The 23,387-nt window shown below is 43.2% G+C and overlaps 1 protein-coding gene across 3 annotated transcripts; it reads right to left on the reverse strand.

Annotated features, from left to right (window-relative positions):
- Positions 1 to 239: 239 nt before the first annotated feature.
- On the reverse strand, positions 240 to 23,165 carry Hmgcr (3-hydroxy-3-methylglutaryl-CoA reductase). 3 transcript variants are annotated; one of them, XM_048441501.3, is made up of 20 exons: positions 23,017 to 23,165; positions 18,007 to 18,194; positions 17,475 to 17,586; positions 17,169 to 17,256; positions 16,117 to 16,201; positions 14,781 to 14,886; positions 11,843 to 11,949; positions 11,615 to 11,731; positions 10,756 to 10,916; positions 10,411 to 10,658; positions 10,128 to 10,303; positions 7,883 to 8,077; positions 7,226 to 7,384; positions 6,926 to 7,083; positions 6,049 to 6,154; positions 4,004 to 4,174; positions 3,443 to 3,583; positions 3,199 to 3,357; positions 2,312 to 2,466; positions 240 to 1,964 (listed from the first exon to the last, which is right to left on the reverse strand). In XM_048441501.3, exons 1-20 carry the CDS (start codon positions 23,105 to 23,107, stop codon positions 1,910 to 1,912), a joined length of 2,778 nt encoding a protein of 925 aa, XP_048297458.3. In that variant the 5' UTR covers positions 23,108 to 23,165; the 3' UTR covers positions 240 to 1,909. The 3 variants fall into 3 exon arrangements, with proteins under 3 accessions (XP_048297458.3, XP_048297459.2, XP_048297457.2); XM_048441502.3 differs by lacking the exon at positions 23,017 to 23,165 and adding an exon at positions 22,408 to 22,562; XM_048441500.3 differs by lacking the exon at positions 23,017 to 23,165 and adding an exon at positions 22,091 to 22,110.
- Between the last annotated feature and the right edge of the window lie 222 nt (positions 23,166 to 23,387).

Genomic DNA, 23,387 nt, shown 5'->3' on the forward strand with positions numbered 1-23,387 from the left:
ACTCTCCCCAGCTGATACCAAAGACAACTGTGGATCTGAAACCACCAACCCTCTAAATGTAAGGAAGATAAATGGAACACATACACTGGCCAGCAATAATGCTGTAAAGTTAAAGTGTAATGGAGAGAGATGACTGGGCCAGCTCCAGCAGACGACAGGCTACCATTTTGTCAGACTGCTCATTTCTGGGCCTTGGGATTAGGGTTAGTCCTCAAATTTAAAAAATTGACTGCTTACACTTGTCAACGTTAACTTCCTTTCATAATTTACTCAACTGGAAAAGTATTCTATAACAAAATGTATACAATTCAGTATTGTACAAAACATGGATTTAGCAAGATGACATTGGTTACAGTCACCAGCATGAACACTCCATACTTTTCACTGCCACTTCCATGACAAGCTCAGGTAAATAAAATGTTACTGGCTAAAAAGTCACAAGAGGAGCAATGTGAAACTTCACATACAACAGCAAAGTCGATCTTCCACAGTAATACTGACATACAATCACTAAGAGGCTCCCATGATGCCGCTGCACGCTTGGAATGTCTTTCAGAGTCCACAAGATGTCATTTCCCAAGACTGAACTTGAAGCATTAGATAGAATACAAAATAAGGAGCTCTTTATTATTCTTTATACAAAACCAGTACATTAAAAAAAAAAATTGAGATTCAACTCTGCTGACCCCCTGAGGAAGTTAAGAGCTTTTCTGGGTCCATCAAAGGAGCCCGTAAATTATTCAGTCACCAAGCTCCTGGCCACAGGAACAAGGCACACAGCTCCAGGGCCATTCATGTGGCTCCATCATTGGCTCTGTAAGCTGACTTTCCCTTCATTAGGCTTGGCAAGCAAGCCAGAGTTTCCTGGACAATGCTAAAGAGCACTGTCTTCTCTGGCCCAAGCTAGAGTATTTTATCAGTGTAAAGTTGAGTTCTTTTATTTCTTAAAACACTTTCAATAAACTCCTAGCATAAGACACTTTATTACAACATATACAGATTTGATAGTTTACCAAAAAAAATCTAGAATTCAGCTAAATAAGTTAAAATGTCTCTAAAGAAAGCTGACTTAGAGAAATGGTCGTTTTCTTTTAAAACCATGTTCCCACACTCTGAGAGGTCCAACTTGTTTGTCCCTTGTCTAAGTAACACCGAGAGCTCTGCTATCATTAGTGCAATGCGTGGCACTTTCCTAAAGCCTGACGCTAAGACATGCAGTGGCCCAGTTGGCAAAAATCTAGACAAGAGGCCTCTCTGAACAAAGACCTGCAGAAATAAATGCAGTGACTGTTTTCTTCATCGAGAACGATTTAGCACTGCTTAGCACATTGTTCTGTAGTTTGAGAATAAAAGTAATTCTTCCCATGAAGAAGTAGGTCCCCTTCTGAAGAATATGTTGTTTACCCCCAAAATCAATAGACCAGCACCAAATGAATTATTAGTTTACAAAAAATAAACTTAGATTACAAAGTTCTATAACTCAGACTAAATAAATATAAAATCAGAAGTTCTGTCAGCTACAGTATAATTTAAAACTCCGGGTTTAGCCCACTTGGAGAGGCCAGTCTCACACTGATCACCATCAACTCCATCACTTCATCAAAACACCTTTTCCAGCTTGTGGGGCTTTCAGAAACGAGCTGCAGATCACACCTGTGCTGCTCAGAGCACGACATCCACAGGAGATCTTTCCAGAAGACAGCATGGCAAGACACACTGTTTCCTGATCTGAGGAGTCGGTGCAAAAGACCTCAGATGTCTCTGAAAGAGCCAGAAACCAAGCAGGCATCTCACTGATCACGTCCATTCATCTTCCACAAGACACTGCATTGAGATTTTTAATTCACAGATTTCATGTTAGTCCTTGAGACCCCAATGCCCGTCTTTTAGTTCAGTACTGCCAGGCTGCTCAAGCTGCCTTCTTGGTGCATGTTCCTTGTAGATCTTGTAAATTTATCTTCGATCTAAGTCAGAAAAAGACAAAGTAGTAAAACAGAAAACGTCAGTAATGAAAACTTGGGGGTTGGTGGTGCATGTGGGGGACCGGCGGGGCAGAAGACAACACTCGATGTCATCCCTCTGGGGCCACCCATCCTTTGAGAGAAGGCCTGGAACTCGCCCATGTGCAGTGAGCCCACAGGACCTGCCTCTCTCCCCTGCCCACAGTTTGCACTTTAAGCTCATGCCATTATACCTGGTTGCTTTGTTTGAAAAATTTGGATTTCAGAAATGCCCAAACATTTTAGTGGTACTTCCCAGACCAGACTGTCGAACTTTAACTGGGAAAATTTCTTATGTCTAGAAGTCTTACCTGTTGTGAACCATGTGACTTCTGACAAGATGTCCTGCTGCCAATGCTGCCATCAAGGACAACTCCCCAGCCATTACAGTACCACACACAATTCGGGCAAGCTGCCGTGCGTTTTCTCCAGGATTGTCTTTGCATGCTCCTTGAACACCTAACATCTGTAATCAGAGACCAAGACATCAGACTACAACTAGACTCCATCAGAAGTGGTAGCCAGGTCAGGCCAGACAGCTGAGATTGACATAGAATGGAACTAACATCCACACAGCTGACTGGCACTATGCACTTACTTGCTTAATTAATCTCACGATGAGACACATGCACCAAACCATGTATATGTATTTGTGCTATGTATATATATACATATATATACACACATACACACACACACACATATATATATTTAGACAAATTTGGACATACTAGGCTAGACTGGTAGAAAGCAAGGGTGAAAAAGATCAGCTAAAATACAGGGTGATGTGGTGTCAGATAGACACGTATTATCCCTGGTGTGACGGTCAAACTTGGGTAACAACTTGATGCATCTAGGAAGAGGGAACCTCAAGTGGTAAGCGGCCTCTAGCAGTGGCCTGTGTGCATGCCCATAGGGTATTTTCTTGACTGCTAACTGATGAAGAACCACATGAAAGAACTGTAGCTGAATGAGAGGCTAGGAACAAGCCAGGCAGCAGCACTCCACTGTGGTCTCTACTGTCTCCAGATTCCTGCCGTAACTCCCCTCAGTACTAAATCTCTACCTAAATGCTTAAGTTGAAAGGAATCCGATCTTTCCCAAGTTTGTTTTAGTCATTAAGCAGCAGAAAATAAACAACAACAACTGGGAGTCAGAGCCAGGCCTGAGGCCACTATGTTGTGTGCCAGACACATACCTGCAGGCAGGCTTGTTGAGGTAGGAGGTTGGTCCCACCACCCACGGTTCCTATCTCTATAGACGGCATGGTGCAGCTGATATACAAGTCTTCATTCGTGGGACCACTCGCTTCCATTAAAGTAATACAGTTTGAACTGCCCACATTCTGCGCTGCATCCTGGAGAGGGAAGAGGAAAAATGCAGTACAGTTCTTTCACTGAGAACCACAGAGCAGAAAGCAAAGTGGGAACCGGCAAGCTCACCTGGCCACATGCAATGTAGATAGCAGTGACGATGTTTGCTGCATGGGCATTGTAGCCTCCTATGCTCCCAGCCATGGCAGAACCCACAAGATTCTTGTTAATATTGACGTCAATCATAGCTTCTGTCGTCGTCTTTAATACCTAGACCACAGTGTGCATATTTTACATACTCCTCCAGGAGAATCAAGCAAGACACTTATCTATTTCTCTGTACTTCTAGGAAGCAGGGGTGTAGATGTGACCCTATTTAGCTGTCCCAGGAGTGACACATATGCAGATGGGCATGAAAAATAAAAAAAACAATTTTAACGGAAAGCAAAACCCTACAAATGTAATCTTACTAAAGGTGTTAGTACTCTTTTATTATTTATTATTTTTAAAACCTTCTTTCAGTCATGCTTGCCCAGAACTCCCGATGTAGCCCACACTGGCCTCAGACTTGCAGGGATCCTCTGCCCGTCTCCCTGGAACTGGGTTATAGCTTTGGGTCACCACAGCTGGTCTCAACCCAATTAACGACACTACCACTTTAAAGTAGGATAACATTCCTCCATCACTTACTTCTCTCACCACCTTGGCGGGAATGACAGCTTCACACACAACTGTCTTTCCTCTTCCTTCGATCCAGTTTATGGCAGCAGGTTTCTTGTCGGTGCAATAGTTACCACTAACTGCCAGGATCTGCATCTCAGGAAAGAACTCCTGAAGCTTCAAAAGCGCTTTCTCCGTGCCCTAGGAAGAAGCAAGACAATGTGTGTGATAGAATCACCATTCTGACCACAGTAACTACTTCAATGCAGTCATTCAGTACATCCAAGACATGGAGCTAATGTCCAGACCTCTACCTGATAAGCTAATGACCTGCAGCCCATTAAGACAATCACCCAAAACATGCCCTGCTAGCCCGACACCTAATGGTGGCCACAACCCTGATGACTCTGGTCAGCTCATGTAAGTACAACTGCATTTCTAACTGGCAATTTCACTTAGAATAATGTCTACACGAACACATCTCTTCCTCATGCACTACCCAATGAACGCTTAGGCCACTCTGCCCACTGACTAGTACAGCAAATGCCACTGTGACCACGAGTGTACTAACACCTCTTTGAGGCTGTGCTTTACTGGAAGCTGACACAGCAATTTTACTTGCAAACTGGTGAGGAACCACCATACTATTTATTGAGAATTTAAAAAACGTAGACATTTATTATTTTCCTCTTTCTGAATAAACTTTATAAACAAAACCTGTTATCAGCAAAATAAAGTGTACACCACACAAAAATGAATGGATCATACAAACAAACCAGATATGTTATATATCTTAAAGTGTTTCTGAGCATGCTAATCATGGCTGTAATCTCAGCAAGTCGAGTCAGACACAGGAAAACTGATCATGAGTTGCTGGTCACCATGGCCCACATAATGTGCTCCAGGCCAGCCAAGGGTATAATGAGCCCTTGCCACAAAGAAGGAGGAGGGAGGAGGAAGAGGGGGAAGAAGAAGAAGAAGAAGAAGAAGAAGAAGAAGAAGAAGAGGAAGAGGAAGAGGAAGAGGAAGAGGAAGAGGAAGAGGAAGAGGAGGAGGAAGAAGAAGAAGAAGAAGAAGAAGAAGAAGAAGAAGAAGAAGAAGAAGAAGAAGAAGAAGAAGAAGGAAGAAGAAGAAGAAGGAGGAAGAAGGAGGAAAAGGAGGAGGAGGAGGAGGAGGAGGAGGAGGAGGAGGAAGAGAAGAAGAAGGAGGAGGAGGAGGAGGAGGAAGAGAAGAAGGAGGAGAAGGAGGAGGAGGAGGAAGAAGAGGAAGAGGAAGAGGAAGAGGAAGAGGAAGAGGAAGAAGAAGAAGAAGAAGAAGAAGAAGAAGAAGAAGAAGAAGAAGAAGAAGAAGAAGAAGAAGAAAAGAAAAGGTCTCTAGAAAATGTCAGTTGCAAGATTTGAGGACAAAGCTCTTTGGGATGGCTGGGGCATGCTTAGAACTGACCCGGAGTCCCACATACTGACCTGTACTGAGCTAAAAACCCTGGTCCCACTCCTCATTGGGAAGGTGAATTACTGGAGAAAATTCTCAAGTGCTATGAACAGATCCCTCCCAACCCTTGTTAAGTACATTTACAACAGAGTGTCAAATCTGAAACAATGCGACTAGGCAGACAACTGGGCAGTTTAGGACCCCAGCTGTTCTTCCTGAGGACCTAGGTCCAAGTCCCAACACCTACTGATGGCTCTCAACTGTATGGAACTCCAATTCCAGAGGGATCTGATGTTCTGTTCTGGCCTCTGTGGACACCAGACACAGAAGTGGAGTATAGACATAAATGCAGGCAAAACATTCATATATATTAAAAAAAATTTAAAAAAGGCAAATAGAAAGCACCATAAAACCAAGTTATATCAGGCAATGTTAAGATTTAAGTAAACATGTGAAATAAATTAACTCTTTTTATGGATGTTATATATGGACACAGTGCATCAACAAAAATGGCTGGATGTAGACCAGAGTAATCCCAGCACCCAGGAGAGCAGAGGCACACGAATCACCCTGAGATCAAGGCCACACGGCCAGCTCCGGATGTGCCCATCCTGAACCCTCCAGACCCGGTGCTCCGTGCTCACCTTGGAAATCATGTTCATCCCCATGGCGTCCCCCGTCTTGGACTGGAAGCGGATATACAGGTTGCGTCCTGCCATGGTCACATGAAGTTTCTCCAGACGTGCAAACCTGCAAATACAAGGTTTCTATTCTAATCCAAGGTAAGAATTTTTTTTTTCTTTTTTAAGACAAGTTTCTCTGACTGTCCTGGAACTTGCTTGGTAGACCAGGCTGGCTTTGAAATGCCAATATCTGCCACTTGAGTGCTGGGATTAAAGGCATGTGTCACCACTGCCCGCCAGAAATTTTATTTTAAATCTACTTTAGTATGGAGAAATTTTTCTTTAGAGAAATTAAGGCTAGTCAGCTGAGTCTTTTTCTCTGTCACTGACTAAAAGGTGGACTAGCCTCTTAAAACCCTTAAGTCCAAATAAGAGCAAACACACTGGCTTGGACTCTACAGGAGCTGGCATCTACTGCTATGCTGCTGTGTGACTTTAATGGTCTTCATTCAGAGCAAACCCATAACCACACTAACACTCCCATTCTGCCGAGAAACTCCTTCTAGGAGTCTAGGGTAACAGTCTAATCAAATGCATTAGCTCCTATCTTTTAATTTTCTATCGCTGCCTGTGAGTGGGAACAAGGAACCGAACTTGGGCCATCAGGTTCACACAGTGAGTGTTTTTTCTTGCTGAGCCATCTCACCAAGCTTTAAAAAACCAATTTATTCCTATGGGGTAATTCATATGAATCAATACTCACCCTAAGCAAGAATAATTCCTGAAGGAATGGATACAGGACAGGGCTACACTATCATAAGCAGGCAACACATCAACAAGTAGCTTTAGCTATCATTGTTTTATACTGTATATAATTTCCATACGAGCCCCCACACACCTGCTGGTGCTATCGAAGGCCTCCTTTACCACTGTGAACCCTTCAGGTGTCTCGAGCCAGGCCTTCACTTCTGCAGAGTCACAAGCACGAGGAAGACGCACCACTGGGCCTCGGGTCATCCCATCTGCAAGGACTCGGCTGCTGGCACCTCCACCAAGCTAAGATGAGGATTATGAGAAATATTAATACAGAAAACACTTCAGCCTCTTTCAAAGCCCTTGACTGTCCCCCAAATCTGTCTTGGCTTCCTTACCCTGCCCAGTTCGTCTTATACCTTAAAGTAAACAAATTCCAACTTACACCTATTGCTCTGCAGCCTCGGTTGGTGCTGGCCACAAGACAGCCTTCTGTTGTTGCCATTGGAACCTGGTACTCTTTCCCATCCAGGCAGAGAGGCCCTGCCACTCCGACGGGGATGGGCATATAGCCAATTACATTCTCACAGCAAGCTCCCATCACCTAAGAAACACAGGTGGGCAGCACATGAAAACCTACATCGTAATGTTAACAGCTCATCTCATCCCTATCGCCAACAATTCTTCACTTAATCCTATAAAATATTCCAACAATATTTTTAATGTATTCTTTATGTCATTATGATGCTGGGATCAAACCCAGGGCCCCACCAATGTTAGGCAAACATTCTATCACTAGGCCCAATCCCACCCCAAATTTCCTCTTTAAAAATATTTAAACTGGTTGGGCGTGGTGGTGTACACCTTTAATCCCAGCAAGAGACAGAGACAGGCAGATCTCTGAGTTTGAGGCCAGCCTGGTCTACAGGGAGAAGTTCCAAAACAGTCAGGGCTCCACAGAGAAACTCTCTCGAAAAACAAAATCTTTAGAAACTGTTGGATTCTCCCAGCAATGACAACAAAAACATGAAAAACATTTAAAAAGTAACAGTGGAAGGTCAAGTTACAAAGCAAGCCCTCTTAAATCAATCAAATAACATACCAGAGAGTAATTATAATCTCTGTAAGGCAGGTACTGCAGAGAAGAAGGCTCTGGAAGCTTTGTGGATAGGAGCTGCCGGCGAATAGACACACCACGTTCATGAGTTTCCATTAGAGTTTCCAATTTGTAGGCCGGGATGTGCTTGGCATTGACCAGCTGGATGATCTCTGCATCACTAAGGAACTTCGCACCTTTCTGAAGAGATGGGAAATGTGAGGGAGATGACAGCAAAGTCAAGAACTGCAGTTCACAAGCCAAAGACAAAGAAGCTGAAAGTCCACAGTGCAGAGTTGCTCAGATGACAATACCGTAGGGATCAACCTTACTGCCCCACTCCCCTCAGAAGAAAGCAGCACCAGAACAGAACCTTGCCCTCAGTCCAGCTCCCCTGCACTGCTGTGGGTCTGCCCACACTGTAAACTTATATGTTCATGGACTGATCAATAAAAGCCAATCAATACATTATTTGCTACAATGACATAGGCAATATATATATTATATGTTAATATATTTTGTGTACAAGCTGTGGCCCTTAAATAGTTGAGGATACCAACACTCAAGAGAGTTAAAGCACAAGAACAGAAAGAGGAAAACTCAAAAGGCTTGGGTTTGTAAGGAGGGGGATGAAATGTCAAGGAAAGTCTGGGCAATGGCTCAGCAGGTAAAGAACTTGCTGTGCAGCCTGAGCCTGAGTTCAGATCCCAGCCCCCACACAGAAGTCAGTCACAGTGGCTCCATCCGCAATCCCTGAGTTCAGATCCCAGCCCCCACACTGGCTCCATCTGCAATCCCAGCACGGGCAGGAGGAAAACAGGCACATGCTGGTGGTTTGCTGTGTCCAGTTTAGCTAAAATGGCAAGTTCCATGTTCAGTGACAGACCCTGTCTCACAAATCCAGGTGAAGTCAGGAGGTTATTACACATCTTTAAGCTGCACTCAGGAGGCAGAGGCAGGTGGATCTCTGTGAGTTCCAAGGCAGCCATAAATATATAGTAAGACCTTGTCTCAGAAACAAAACAGACAAAACGATGGTGGAAAGAGACTGAGAGAGGCATGCAGTGTCACCAATCTTTACTCTCCCTACCCACATCATTAAACATCAAAATTGTAAGATTTTATAAAAACTAAACAAAAAACCCCAAAAATGTTCACAAATAAATAAATAAGTAAAAATAAAATAAAGTAAAACCCACACGTATGATCCTGTTAAAACAGCATGGCAATGAGGACTGGCTATTGACACACAACTTGGGATTTCTCTAAGGTGCTGGGAGGCCTCACACACAAGCTAAACAAGAACAACTGAGCTACATTCCTAGCCTAGGCACTGGCACATGTAAAACAAACACACCAGAGGCTGATACAGAAGTCAGACAGGAACTTCTGAAGGGGAAATGCTTCATGCTCTCAGACGTGGACGGCACAACAGACTTATCGAGGAACAGAAACGATGGTCGCCAATAGCCAGGAAGAAAGGAATGGGATGCTATCCAAATACTGGAGTCAAATCTCAGTTACACAGGCTGATTAAGTTCTCAATAGATAGTAGATGACGAATATTAGCTTGAGAGTGTTAATTATTCAAAAAGAAGCTGTGCATTTTAAATACTTCTGATTTCCTTTGTCAATTATCTTAATAAAGTGAGGGTACAATGGAACTATATTTTGTCAAACATGAAAAAAAGATTTTTGAGAGGTCTTACTATGTTGCACTGTGCAGACCAGGAAAACATATTCTTTATACAAAAAGAGTTAGTCAGACTAAGCAGACACAGCTTAAGTATGAATGGCCATATATAAATGTGGAGGTATAACATGGTCAAAGCTGCAGGAGGAAAAGCTAGCTGCCTGGTGAGATCAAAAAGCACAAAACAAAGCTTTGCTCTGTGCAGCCCAACCATGTTCCAACACAGATGAGGGTACAAAAGCTCCTCATCTCTAGGATAAACAGGAATGCACCACAAAGAGTTTTGATTTTGGAACCAGAAATTTTCAGGCCCTGTTCCTAACCTTACAGTTTCCCCAATAGTAAACATCCTGGGATATTACTAAAGCCCCCTGAATCTGGGCTGCTCATCTGAAAGATGGAGAAAATCCCCCAAAGGCTGTAGGGCTAATACAATTGTTGATAGGGCACATAACACAACGGGCTCCATCCAGTAGTACTGGGTTTTACTTTCTTTGATTAAAAAAGGTAAAAACAACCCCCCCCTTAGAGAAAGCCAAGTGGGTGCGCACCCCTCACCTCAGCACTCTCCAGTATCTGTAGGCATTCTTCAGTAGGCCGAGGCTCGCTGGGGAGGTCAATTTCAGGCTCCTGTGTTCCCAGGGCCACTGGAGGTCTGGCTACAGAAGCGCCAAGCACAAACGTAGCTCTGCTTGCACTCTCAGCTTCCACCACTAATGGTTTTATAACCTCAACTGTGAGAGGCAAAAAGACATCTCAAAACCCTGTAATCACTTTCAAACTCAGTTTGAGGGTTCATGCTTGGACAGGAGGAACAGAAATGAAGAGAACAGGAAAGTACCTTTTCTATCCTGGTTCGCTCCTGGCTCCTCCTCCACAGATGCAAGCTTCTGGTTCTTTCTCACAAGCAGAGGCTCACGTCTGCAACAGTTGTCTTGAGCTTTCTTTGGGGTCACGACAGGAGACGTGATAGGATTTTTTAATGAGAGCGTTGATTCTGTCTCCGCTTGTTCAAAGAAAATGTACTTGACAGCCAACAGGAGAGCTAAACTCAGGGTAATCACTTGTTCAATGTCCATGCTGATCATCCTGAATGAAAGCAAACATTAACATGTCAGTTCAGAAATATGAACGTCAAAGCACAGCTTGCTAGAGCACAGAATACTGTGGGTTTCACTCAACTTACTTGGAGAGATAAAACTGCCAGAGAGAAACACTTGGCTCAATTCTCTTGGACACATCCTCATCCAGTCCCAAGGAGACCTTGGAATGTTCTGCTGTACTGTTCTGAGGCGAAGGGTCAGCTATCCAGCGACTGTGAGCGTGAACAAGAACCAAGCCTAAAGACTGAAGAAACACATCTTCAGTTGTACAGCCTCTGCTTTCTTGTCCCTCACAAGCCCAGACTAGACACTTTCTTCCTTGGCCTCACCTTATCACGATAAGAAAGCCCCCAGTTTGTTATGTGGCTAATAAAAGCAGTGTTCCCATCACTGCTCAGTCATTCCAAAGAACAGGCTTTCAGGGGCTAGAGAGGTGGCTCAGTGGTTAAGAGCACTGCCTGCTCTTAAAGAGGTCCTGAGTTCAATTCCCAGCAACCACATGGTGGTTCACAACCATCTGTAGTAAGATCTGGTGCCTTCTTCTGGCACGCTGGTATACATGCAAGCAGAACACTGTACACATAATAAACTAATCTTTTTTTCTTTTTTTTAAAAATGGCTTTCAAAAATCTATGTAGGAGAGCAAGAATAAGAAAGATCAAAAGGCCTAAAGGGGCATAGTGGCATTCACCTGGAATCCCCACACTCAGGAGGCTTAGGCAGGAGGATTTCAAGTTTAAAGCCAGCTAGTGATATCTTGTCTTAAAACTTCAAAGAAAAAAAGAGTAAATTCAGAGTAAAGAGAGGACACTGGAATACCACTGAAATGGCCAAATATTAAGTAAACATGACAGGAAACTAAAAACAAGCAAAAGTCCTCAAATACCCAAAGCATAAGAAACACTGAAACTACGGATACTGGAAAAGAAAAAATGCCATTACCATAATCATCTTGACCCTTTGGGTTACAGGGTTTGGTTTATTCTCCTCTTCTTCCAAAACTCGGGCAAAGTGGCTGAGCTGCCAAATTGGACGACCTTCGCGGCTTTCCCGAGAAAGCTACAAAGTAAACCAGCATTGCATTAGGAGGTATACAGTCAATTTAGGTGGGGTGACAGAATGAGAAGCAATACTCTTCTAAACTAATGTCACCAGGAAAACCATTCTTACCTCTAGGACCAGGGACACACAGGCTGGGAAGAATGTCATGAACACGAAGTAGTTGGCAAGCACAGACATGCAGCCAAAGCAACACATGATTTCAAGCTGGCGCACCCCTGCTTGGAGAAAATGAAACACACAGCTAGTGAAGTGTGGGTCTCTGACACACCATTTATCTTAAAGCTCTTCCCACAGGTAGACAAATCGGGCAAGTCTTACTACATCAAGTCCTTTGTCATTTACTGGAAATTAGCAACTCAATGATGACGCTAAGGCTTCAGGCACAGCAGTTATGAAACTCTTAATCCCTCAAAGACACAGACCAAGACTTCTCCCATGTCTCCAACATTACAATGCCACACATAATGCTAGTGCTCAATGCATCTTGCCAACAAATGTGATTCCAATTCTTTTATAAAATGGAATCACTAAATGAGCCAAAGAGCTAGAGGACCAGCTCCTCTACAGGAGTAACTTCACGCCTTCAATATAGACTCACTTATTATCACAAAAGCACCTTCATACACAGGGCAATTTGTCAAAGGATGTATCAATAAGCAGTTATGCCTTCCTGACGTGGTATCTAAGTAAATATCCCTTGTATGACCTAAGTTCAAATCCCTATAACCCTTCAGTGACTACTGATATCCTAACAGTTTTATTTCACTGACCTGCCTGAAAATGGTAAGGTGAAAAATGTTAAGAAATCAAGATTGAAAATTAACAAGTATCTCACCACAAAGTGTTTCAGAAGTCATTTGGTAATGTCAAATATTAAGTACCATAACTATAGAGGCCAGAAAGGAAATTAAGACCACCAACTCCTACTCTTCCACTCAAATTAAAATAAAAATTTACATTGAATATAACAACTGCCTTTTCTAACAAAAGTGAATAAGAAAAGCGAACTAATAATAATGCTTTTCACAAATTAATCATCAACTAAACTTTTTTTTCTAAACTCATGTAATTATCATTCTTCCTTACTGTTCCAAGAAGTCTGTCTTTCTGCCACTTTGGTACTACACAAGGAGACAGCAGCAGTCCAAAGATGTCGAAAGGCTGTGAATGTTGCGTCTGTGTGCTAGGAATTGGATCTTCCCATATACAAGTACACACAACCACTGAGGTACACCTAGCCTGACCTTTTTCTTTCGTACTGGCTTTTCTGAAGTGTTACTGCTAGGCATGGGCCTAACTGAGTGGTAGAACGTCTCCCAAGCATGGGAAGCTCTGGTTTAGTCCCCTGCACTGTAAAAAGGGTGGCAGTGGAGCTACTTCCTCATTTAAGACACACCCCTATTTCCACACGGATATAAACGTCCTCAGTGTTCACTTCTCTAACCCCCTTCAAGACAAAGTATCAACCCTACTGCTTTCCACACTACATTCAAACAAGCCTTTGTTTCACGGCCTGTAATTTCCTGGTCTATCTTCAACATCGCATACACTCTTCTGCTTCAAAAAAATCAGGTAACTCACGCATTTTTACCTGATCAGCATTTGATTTTCGCAGTGGTGACATGATGGTATCTCCACTAAAACTCAAAATCAAACCTTTCAGGAGGTCAGGTTTTAAAGTGTGTGTGATGATGGGGGCGCATGTACCACGGCATGCGTGGAGGTCAGAGGACAGTATCAGCTATCTGTCCTGAGTCTGTTATTACAGACAGTCTCCTTGATGTTCACAGCTTCCACCAGACTAGCTGGACCCTGGATGGAAATTCTCTTTGACTCTGCCTCCCACCTATCACAGGAGCACCGAGAAGGCAGACGTGCTATCACGCCAGGTTTAAGTGAGTTCCCGAGGTCCCAACTCAGGCTCTCATGCTTGCACAGCGAGGGCTTTACCCTCTGAGCCATCTTCCTAGTTTCCAAGAAGTACATTTAAAGTATACAAAAATAATTTTGTGCTGCGGATTGAACCACTGAGCCACATTCCCAACAGTGGGCATGTAACTTTATAAGTACATGGTTTTTCTTTCTTGAATAAAAAAATTGTTGAGCAGCAACAATAAATATCTATCATTACTATCAGAAATTTAAAGACACATTACATATTTAATAAAATAATGAATACAAGACAACCAAACATCCCCCAAAGGTATATACTTAAGGGCTGGAGTGGTAGAGAGCTCAGCAGCCAAGACTGACTCTTGCTCTTGCAGAGGACTAGAGTTTGGTTCCCACCCACGTCAGACAGCTCACAGCCACCTCTAACTCCAGCTCCACGGGGCATGGATGGACACACACGCACACATGCATGCACATATATGGTTTTCATGAAAAAGCCATAGAATGGAGCTTAATGACCACGAAACTTCATAATAGCAAGATACAATTATTCTGGCAAATTTCCATGCTAGGCCATAGTTTTTATTGTACGTAATGGAGTTCTGTTTGGTATCAGTATTAATTCTCGAGTGTTCAATTAAGGATGAGGAAGCATGTTGAGACTGGTGCTGACATGCTAAGATGTACAGCTTAGTATCTAATTAAACCTTCTCAACCACCTGATTAGACGAACCTAATTCCTATCTGGACTTCTGCAACATCCAATGTGACAATTAAAATAAAGGAACCAAGTTATTAATTTAGTCTAGGCAACAGCAAGGGATTTTCAAAGCAGCTGTGGGATACAGTCTTAGTTATAATCCAGCCACAGGATGCACAATACCACGAAGTGGAACACAGAAAGAGAAGACAGAAGAGGAAAACATTAGTAACCTGATGCTCTATTTTTACCGCGCGCGCGCGCGCGCGCACACACACACACACACACACACACACACACACACACACAGGTCCATATACCCTCACACTAGTAGTATTTATAGCTCAAGTCATTTAAGTTAGAATTTAAGAAAAAACAAAGTAAATCCAAGACCTTCTACCTTCCCTTTAACGACCGACTTAATTGTAAGTGTATTAGAAAATGTTTACAAACCTGACATGGTGCCAACTCCAATTACAAGACATTCCACAAGAGCATCAAGGGTGAATGTGGGGCCCAGAATTGCCATTCCACGAGCTATATTTTCCCTTACTTCATCCTAAAGCAAAGAGCAAACACATCGGAGGATGGAAAGCATAACTTAATCCTTTACATGCTAGACAGCATCCTGCGTCCTACATTACGCTTATTTTACTACTCAAAGAACAGATGTGATATGATAGCATACATTCAAGGGCAAAATGGCGCAGTAGTACAATTCACCACACCATCAACACAAACATCTATTAGGACCCTGCTTCCCTTCTCACTGAGTGACAGACTTTTAAGGAATATTCCTTTGACGTGGTAGGTTAATCCGACCACTTAAATTCCACCTACTAATGTTTTATATTGTGGCTCCCATTGACAGAAGCTTACTTAAGAATTCGTTGAGGTCACATTAGTACAATAAAACCTAGATAATTTTCTTATCAAAATGTTCCAATGATCATAAGCCATCATCCAATACATAACTGAACCACAATTATGAGCTACTTCACAGCTTGGGCGAGGCCTGTAAAAGGTCCTAGGTTCAATGCCTGTCTCTGAAGGATAGTTATAAAAAGTCCTTATCTAAGCAGGACATGATGGTGTATGCCTGCAATCTCGGAGCTCAGCTGACCAAGGCAGGAGATCACTGCAATTCAGGATGGTCTGAGATACACAGAATCTGTCTCAAAAAGTACTGATACAAGGTTGTTAAACATGATGAAGCTTAAGAAGGGAGATGCTAACCTGAGGGGCTTAGAAACAAATGTGACTTAGACTCCTGGCACCAGATCTAATTTAATGTGAAATGCTTACCAAGGGCTCGTGTGTTTGAACAATTGGTCCCCAAGAAGTCGTGCTTCTTGGTAAGGGCAAGGATATGAAGCCTCATTGGAAAAAGTGGATCAGTGTGGGCCTTTTGGTTTCACAGCCTAGTCCAACCTCCTATGCACACTCGTCTCCCAGATGGAACCCAGTCCCGCTGGCATGCCTTCTCAACCATGACCAACTATATCCCCTGGGGCCATAAACCGAAAGAAACCCTTCTTTCTTAAACTGCTCTAAGCCAGGTATTTGGTCAGAACAATGAGAAAAGTAACCAAAACACTGACTCTATTCCCTAAGTGATTGATAGGTAGTTTCTATATCCAGGATGCTGCACTGTAATTCCAGGAGACTCTCAAAGGGAAAACGGGAAGTGAGTGAGACACTCACAAACCAGTCTTGGAACTTCAGTCTAAAAGCTTGAGGCAACTGTTATATTTTGAACAATGACAACATCTCATTAAGCAATACTCACCTGTGAGTTTGAACTCAGGGCAAACTTTGCTAGAGCACTTGCTCTGGACAGGTCAATCAAAAGCAGGAAAAAGGGCAAAGCTTCACTGGGGAAAAGAAATCAAGACAAGTCCCGTTTAATACAGGGAAAATACAGCTTTGGAACGCTCTTTACAGTAACCCTTCCCACACCACACACTTAGCATGACCATGCAGTCCCATATTTAATGCTAGGAGTCTTCGCAAGCCTCAAGACTAACAGATGCTCAAAATACTTGCTGAACTTTATTTTGTTTTACTTTTTTGAGACAAAGGCTAACCTCTAACTTCCTATGTTGCTGAAACTGGCCTTGAACCCTGGATCCTCTTGATTCCATCTCACAAGGGTTAGAATTACAGGCACTGCCATTATGCCCAGCTCAACTAATACCACTTCACCATGTTAAGATGTAAATGACCATAGAGACACCTGTCAATATTTTTCAGCAAAGCGTTATTCTAGTATAAAAATTACTTGAATTAACATTGAGAAAAATGTACAATATACAAATTGACGATAAGAGAACTAAAAATTTACCCCACCTCCCCCAAAGCAAGAGGCTTAAAAAAGTTTTTAAATAAGCAAACCCACAGTCACTCATGATACTCCAGAAATGAATTGCTAAGAGGTAACAGTGAGCATGAACAAAAAAAGTCTATAAAGATATTCGCTGTCATATTTATGAAGAAAATCAATTAATCCAACATTAGATTAACAAACTACAAAACAGTGATATAGAAGAATACTATATAGCCAGCACAAATAACTTAATATTAAGAATATGAAAAGATGCAGATGAAGTACATCGGGCAAAAAAGACTTAAGACAGCATATATAGCATGACACTCAAAAAATGTCTAAAATAAATGGGACAGAATATTTATCAAATGCTAACAGTTAACTAGCTAACAGTGAGTCCATAAAAAATTTCCCATTTTCTAAACTTCTAAATTTACACATTACCTTTCTAACACAGGGAATAAAGGTTCTTGAAATGCATTTTAGAGAACACAGCCCTGAGCTTTAATACTTACTTTAAGCCCGTCAGTTCTTTGTCTAAGAAGTGAATGACGACTGTACTAAAGACAAAGCTTGAGAAAATTGTGAACAGCCCAGCAATACCTAAAATGGCAAAATTCAACACTCAGGACTCTTTATTACACAGATGCTAACATTCAGTCTCATTCAATATTCTGCTAAGAATATCACTTTTCTCTAGATTACTGAGGCCTCAAATCTGAGAATATTTACTGAGGAGACTCAAGGAACTACTAAATGTACCCAACACTCTGGTCAGCAAATCAAGCCTGACAGCATGCAAGGAAGAAAATCAGTCTTACCCAAAATATACTTGGAGCCGAGCTGCCGCAGGTTCTGGAACTGGAAGTAAATATAGAGGATGGCAATGCACCGCGTTATGGTGAGGATGATGATGTCGCTGCTCAGGACATCCTGCCGGCCAACAGAGAAAGCTCTCAGGAAGTACAAAAAAACCACCATCTTTATTCTGGGTCACTGGCTTACATATTATCACAAGAATATAAATGTCAGCATAGGACAACCAAATCAAACAGCCAACACAGAAATAAAAAATGGAAAGCAATTTTTAAACAGTCTGTATGTAATTCTTCACAATTCTTTTTCCCGATAGTCCTTACACAAATATATTTCTCAGAGGCAATTACACTCACTAATATTAAAAAACATTTTAAGTGCAACCCACACCATGTGAACAGCTGAGAATCTGAGTTAAGCCCACCAACAAAAACTTCACTCAGGAAGAACTCTTTCTGCTTGTATGTTCTCTAAAAAGGAGACATTCTTCAGAAATTGCAATGTAATTTACTTTAGTCAGAATCAAATCTCACTAACCTCTTCAAATTTTGGGCACTCATAATTCCAACCACAGATCTTGTTGTTGCCAGTAAACATGTTCATGGACATCATACAGATGGTAAGTGTCACCGTTCCCACAATAACTTCCCAGGGATGGGAGGCCACAAAGAGGCCATGCATGCGGAAGAGTCTTGACAACATTGTAGCTACACGGTCCTTGGATCCTGGAGGGAACACCACACATGAACACTTAGCATACAGCTCACCTTCAGCTAAATGAAAGGATGCCATTAGGCCGGTGTGCAGCATCTTTCAGATAGGAAATTGTTCCACATAATTCTGGGAAGTAATTGTAGTATCTATTAAAACGACTCTTGCTACTTCTTCAAACACTTAAACCTTTTATTACTCACTGACAACCAACTTATATGCAATTGTTTCTTTAAAAGTAAGTTTCAAGCATAACCCCTTGTAATTATGTGAGCCAAGAGGAACAGAATAAAGGACAAAGCAAACATGAGAGAAACAACTACACACATTTTCTAGTTAGTCAAAAAGAAAACCCATAAATACCCTCTTCACCATCCGCCTGCTTAAAGGTAACATCAAAGAATGTGCTTGTTGATTTCTTGTCATAAATCACAGTGATTTATACGCAAGATTCTGTTACATTATCTCATTCTATAAAACATAAGGTAGAATGTCACTGACACAATGTCTAATAAATTCTTGAAGATTGCTATTCCCAGAAGTCTTTTCTGATGTTTCTATGTTAGTAAAAAAGAGGGTCTGCATTTTGTTAGGACAGCTGCTTTTCTCTCAGCAAACTACAGGGCTAGAAGGCCAATTTAAAGGTGTTAGATGTGGAAGGCTCCTGAAGTTTTACAGCTAGCTGAGACAGATGGCTGGCTAAAATGTGTGTCCTGTCCCTATCAAATACAAAGGGGTGAAATTATAGCTCAGGGGAAAGGTCCTCTGCTGGACAAAACACAAAACAATCTTAACAACTTCTTGTCTGACAAAAAGATTCTCAATAGAATAAATAATAGCAAGAAAATCCAAGCTAATGACTACCACTCTTCCCACATCTGCTGGCCAATTAATAATTTTGACATTCCTATTTGAAGAGTCACCTTGCAAAACCACTGTTGGCCAACAGAGATACTTGTACGCTTCAGTTCTTACAGAAAATCTAATGAAGAGTATTACCCATTAAAATCAATCATGATTAAGAAGTAAAAACTAGGGCCTGTGAGATGATACAGTGGGTGAATGTACATCTAAGCCTCACCAATCCTCACCTGTAGGGTGTACTCTGACCTTTGCCCTCATGCCATGGCACACACAAGTGCACACAAACACACAATGCAAAAGAGCAAAAGAAAACCAGCCACTGAGTTCCCTGGTGCCAGCAGGAATTCACACATACTCACAAAGAAAGTGACTTATCTACTGATGAAAGCGAAAACCAACAAATTTAGTAAAAGAAGGTGGAGGGTCTAAGAAAGATAGGGGTCTGGTTTTTAAAAATGAAACCAATTAGCAAATATCATCTCTAAGAAAAACATTCCATTTTCCCTCTACATTTCAATCATACCAGACATGCCAGCATAACTGGTTCTCAAGGGGGGCCACAACACATTCATTCAATCATGGAATCAATCTTGTTGCGAAGAACAGTTTAAATTAATTAAAAATAGAAAACGACATGAAAGTAGTTGCTGGATAAGACAGGAAACACGGATACTATATAAATTCACATATTGTGATATTATTCATGACAGTCTCGCTGGAATGTGTGTTTCTTACTGTGGGTCTTAGATTTTGAAAAGAGCAATTATTAGTAAGGCATAAGGATGTAGTAGGCATTGTCTGAACTTATTCCTTTTTTTCTATCTTGCATAATGAACTTTATCATTTGCCTTTCCAGCATCTTGCACTGCTCAGTACAGTAAGAAATGACAACTACAAAATACTTTTACTCAGGGCCTGGATTTAAAGTCTGAAAACTTTAAACCATGTCTACTGGCTTCTCTTATATGGTCACTTTTTAAAATCAGAAACTAAACACTGCAAACTGGTCTGAAAGATTGGCTTCAAGGTTTCAGAAGGTAAATTAGTCTAAATCTAAGTCAAAATCACTTCCAGTTCTCCACCCCTCACGACCAAAAGCTTGAACATTATTCATCACTATTAAAGTTGATTCTGCTGAATTAAAACCCGAATGGTTATCAGAAAGGGCCCTAAGTGATGACAAATTAACCCCAAACCTGCAGCTCTATTCTATCAGGCATATCAGATTTTTCATCCAGCCGAATTCCTGGAGCACTGTTAATCCTTCCCTTGCTAGGTGTAAATTCATATTTTTGATATTCAGGTAGAAAAAAAAATCACACAAAATCCTGTGCACCAATCCAAACACAGAGAACCGCACCTACCTGGAGATACAAACTGAGCAATGTCACAAAGGTGTGTCAAAAGTAAGCATAATTATAAACCATCTCCTCTCGCGAGCACCTCCCATTTCTGTGACTATGCAAAGCATTCACAGGGCAGGAATCACAGCAATTACAAGGGACACCAGTGGGGCTATGTGGCAGATTATAAAAGCTAAGCAAATAGCATCTGTGCTGTTTTGCAATAATAAAAGAATCTACCTAAAACAAAGTATATAAGAAACATATGTCTACTTAGCCAAATAAAGTATACAGCAAACACTTCTGACTCTTCAAAGTCAAAGGTTTGAAAATTTAAATTTACTGAAATTCTTTTTTTTTTCTTTTCGAGACATGGCTTTCTCTGTGCAACAGCACTGGCTGTCCTGGAACTCACTCTTTAGACCAGGCTGGCCTTAAAGGTATACACCACCACCACACAGCTAACTGGAAATTCTCATCCTGTCACCAAGTAGACCCACCCAGCACTGCCAATTACAGAAAGGAGGCTCTAATTCCTCCAGTCTATCCAGCCCATGCCTGTGGCACACATTCCAATCTTCGACTGTACAGTATGTACACTGATCTCAAACTAATCAATACATGCCGGAGGGTAAGAATCCTAACCTCTACTGCAATCACTTTAAATCCCACAGGATGTATCTTGCTTTCCGAACCTCCCATCACACAGGAGCGCCATCACCTCGCACTAGAATACAGGGTCTCTACCCAGCACCTAATTATACATGACCCCCCCCCCTTCTAAGCAGCTCCTCTTCAGTTTGAAGTTCTCTGACCACAGTATTAATAGTAAAGAATTACTATTCTGTGAGTTAAAACATAGTTCAATTTCAGATACTAGCATTTCATATGGGTTTAACAGCACAGATACTGATCCCAGAATGTTGCTCATGGTCTACAAATTAGACAAAAACATACTAGCATGTGAGTGCGCGCCACGTTCCCCCACAGGCTCACTCTTTCTTGAAACAGCCGTGACATACACACAAGTTTATGCAGTTTCTTTCTGCTCTTCACGTACTAATTTCCATGTCTGCTTCCTGACAAATGTATCGGATTCTAGAAAGGCACTACAACAAAGCCCACAAAACGCGACACAACCTCACGGAATATCCAAGTCTTGGCCCCAAATTAAAAAATAAATTCACAAGTAAACAAACAAACGTTTTCCCCACTTTGCCAGATGCTCTAACTGCACACTAAGACTTAGTAGTAAAGCCCAGAAACAAGCGTTTCTTGTGGCTTTACAGGACCTAGCTCGAAAAGGCACATCCTCAAGTAAGGTCATATTCCATGATTACTTAAGATGGAATACATTAGCCACTACTCCCTCAGAAGTCCATTGTTTAACTTGCGAACCGCGAAGGTCCGGTCTTCCTCACTCAAACCAAAAAATTCCAAAAGGGGTGCAAGGTAAGGGCGTCAGTATCAATGAGCCTCCGCCCCTTAGGAGAAAGATAAGACGTACAGGAAGACCGACAGACTTTTTGAGGGCCAGTTGTGCCTGCACTAATCTCGCATCCTCCTGGCCTACTAGAAGGGGGCATAACCTGCCGTTTCCTCGCGGATCCTGGCTTTGGGTCAAACTGCAACCTACATCGGGCCTTTCTCCATCACTTTAGAGATCCTGCCGCAAGGCAACGTTTGGGCGTGAACACTCGTACCCAAGGGCTCCATGAACATCTGCTCCCGCTGTCCCCCTCTCCCGCGTCTGACACTCGTTCTACCCGCATGGCCGTGACCGCCCGGCCAGCACATCTCCCCCAGGACAGGACCCACGGACGCCCCGCTGCAGCACCGGCCCGCAGGCCTAGCCGACCCACGGGTTCCCAGGCCGCCGCCCTGCCGCCGGGCCTCAAGAACGTCTCCTCGCGGTCCTCTCGGTCCCCAGCCGCCTCGTGGGCCGTGACGGAGCGCGAGCCGCGCCGGCCGCCAACCCCGCGGCCAGTGGCCGGTGGATCCCCAGAGTCGGCCCGCTCACCTCCGGTTCTCAATGGAGGCCACCAAGCCGGCCCAGTCGCCGTCTCCAGCCAACGGAGCCTCGGGCGGAAGGAACGGCGTTTACGCACGCTCCGAGCCGCCAGGCGGCCGCCAATAAGCAAGGATCGTCCGATCGCCCAGCCAATCGCCGGGCAGCTGCTCGGCCTGACGGCCTACGTCACGAACGGTCGCCCTAACAACCGCCCACAGCTCGCACCCGGGCGGAGAACGGGCACCGCACCATCTCTCACCACGGCCGAGCCAACCAATAGCTGGTCGAGTCCCAGCATCGCGGCCTTCCTATTGGTCCCCGAGCCGTGGGGGCGCCGGCGAGGACGCCGCCCGCGCAGGCGGTATGGGATACCGGGGGTGGCGTGTCCCGGCCTCGGAGTCTGACCTGCGAGGGTCCTTCCTGTGGGGGGGGCCGAGGGAGGCCACCGTGTCAGAGTGGGGACGTGGGGGATGAGCGCGGGACCTAGTTGAGAAGGAAAAGCCCTGTTAGCTTAGAGATCTGAGGAAAGTAGTAGAGCTCTGGAAAAGAAAAAGAGGAACTTAAAAAAGTGAAACGTGGCGTCGGGGTGCAACCCAACCCAACCCCTCTGTGACTTACCCTTCATTTCCAGTAGCTCCGACGATCTAGGTCTCCTGGCACACACCCTGGATTCTTGCTGAAGCGTCCCTCTCCCGTGTCCTCTCTGCATTCCTTCTGCTCTCCTGGCTGCAGGCTTTTATCATCTCTTACTGAAAACTGCAATAACCTATCCGAACTGGTCTTCCCACTCTTAGGCGCTTACATCTTCCAGCCAGTGCTTCTGGCGTTTCTGCTGCAGCAATCTTCCTCTTATGCCATAGACCGGATCCTAAATCATCAGCCTTTTTTTGCCCATGAAGAAGCTGACATTGCCAGTATGGCCCCACCCCGCATTTTGTCTCTTCACAGCTCTAGACCCGTGTTTCAGCCTGAAGTAACTAAGTGGTCCT

This window comes from Myodes glareolus, chromosome 15 (genome assembly GCF_982192425.1).
Source record: "Myodes glareolus chromosome 15, mMyoGla1.1, whole genome shotgun sequence".
Taxonomy (NCBI): domain Eukaryota; kingdom Metazoa; phylum Chordata; class Mammalia; order Rodentia; family Cricetidae; genus Myodes; species Myodes glareolus.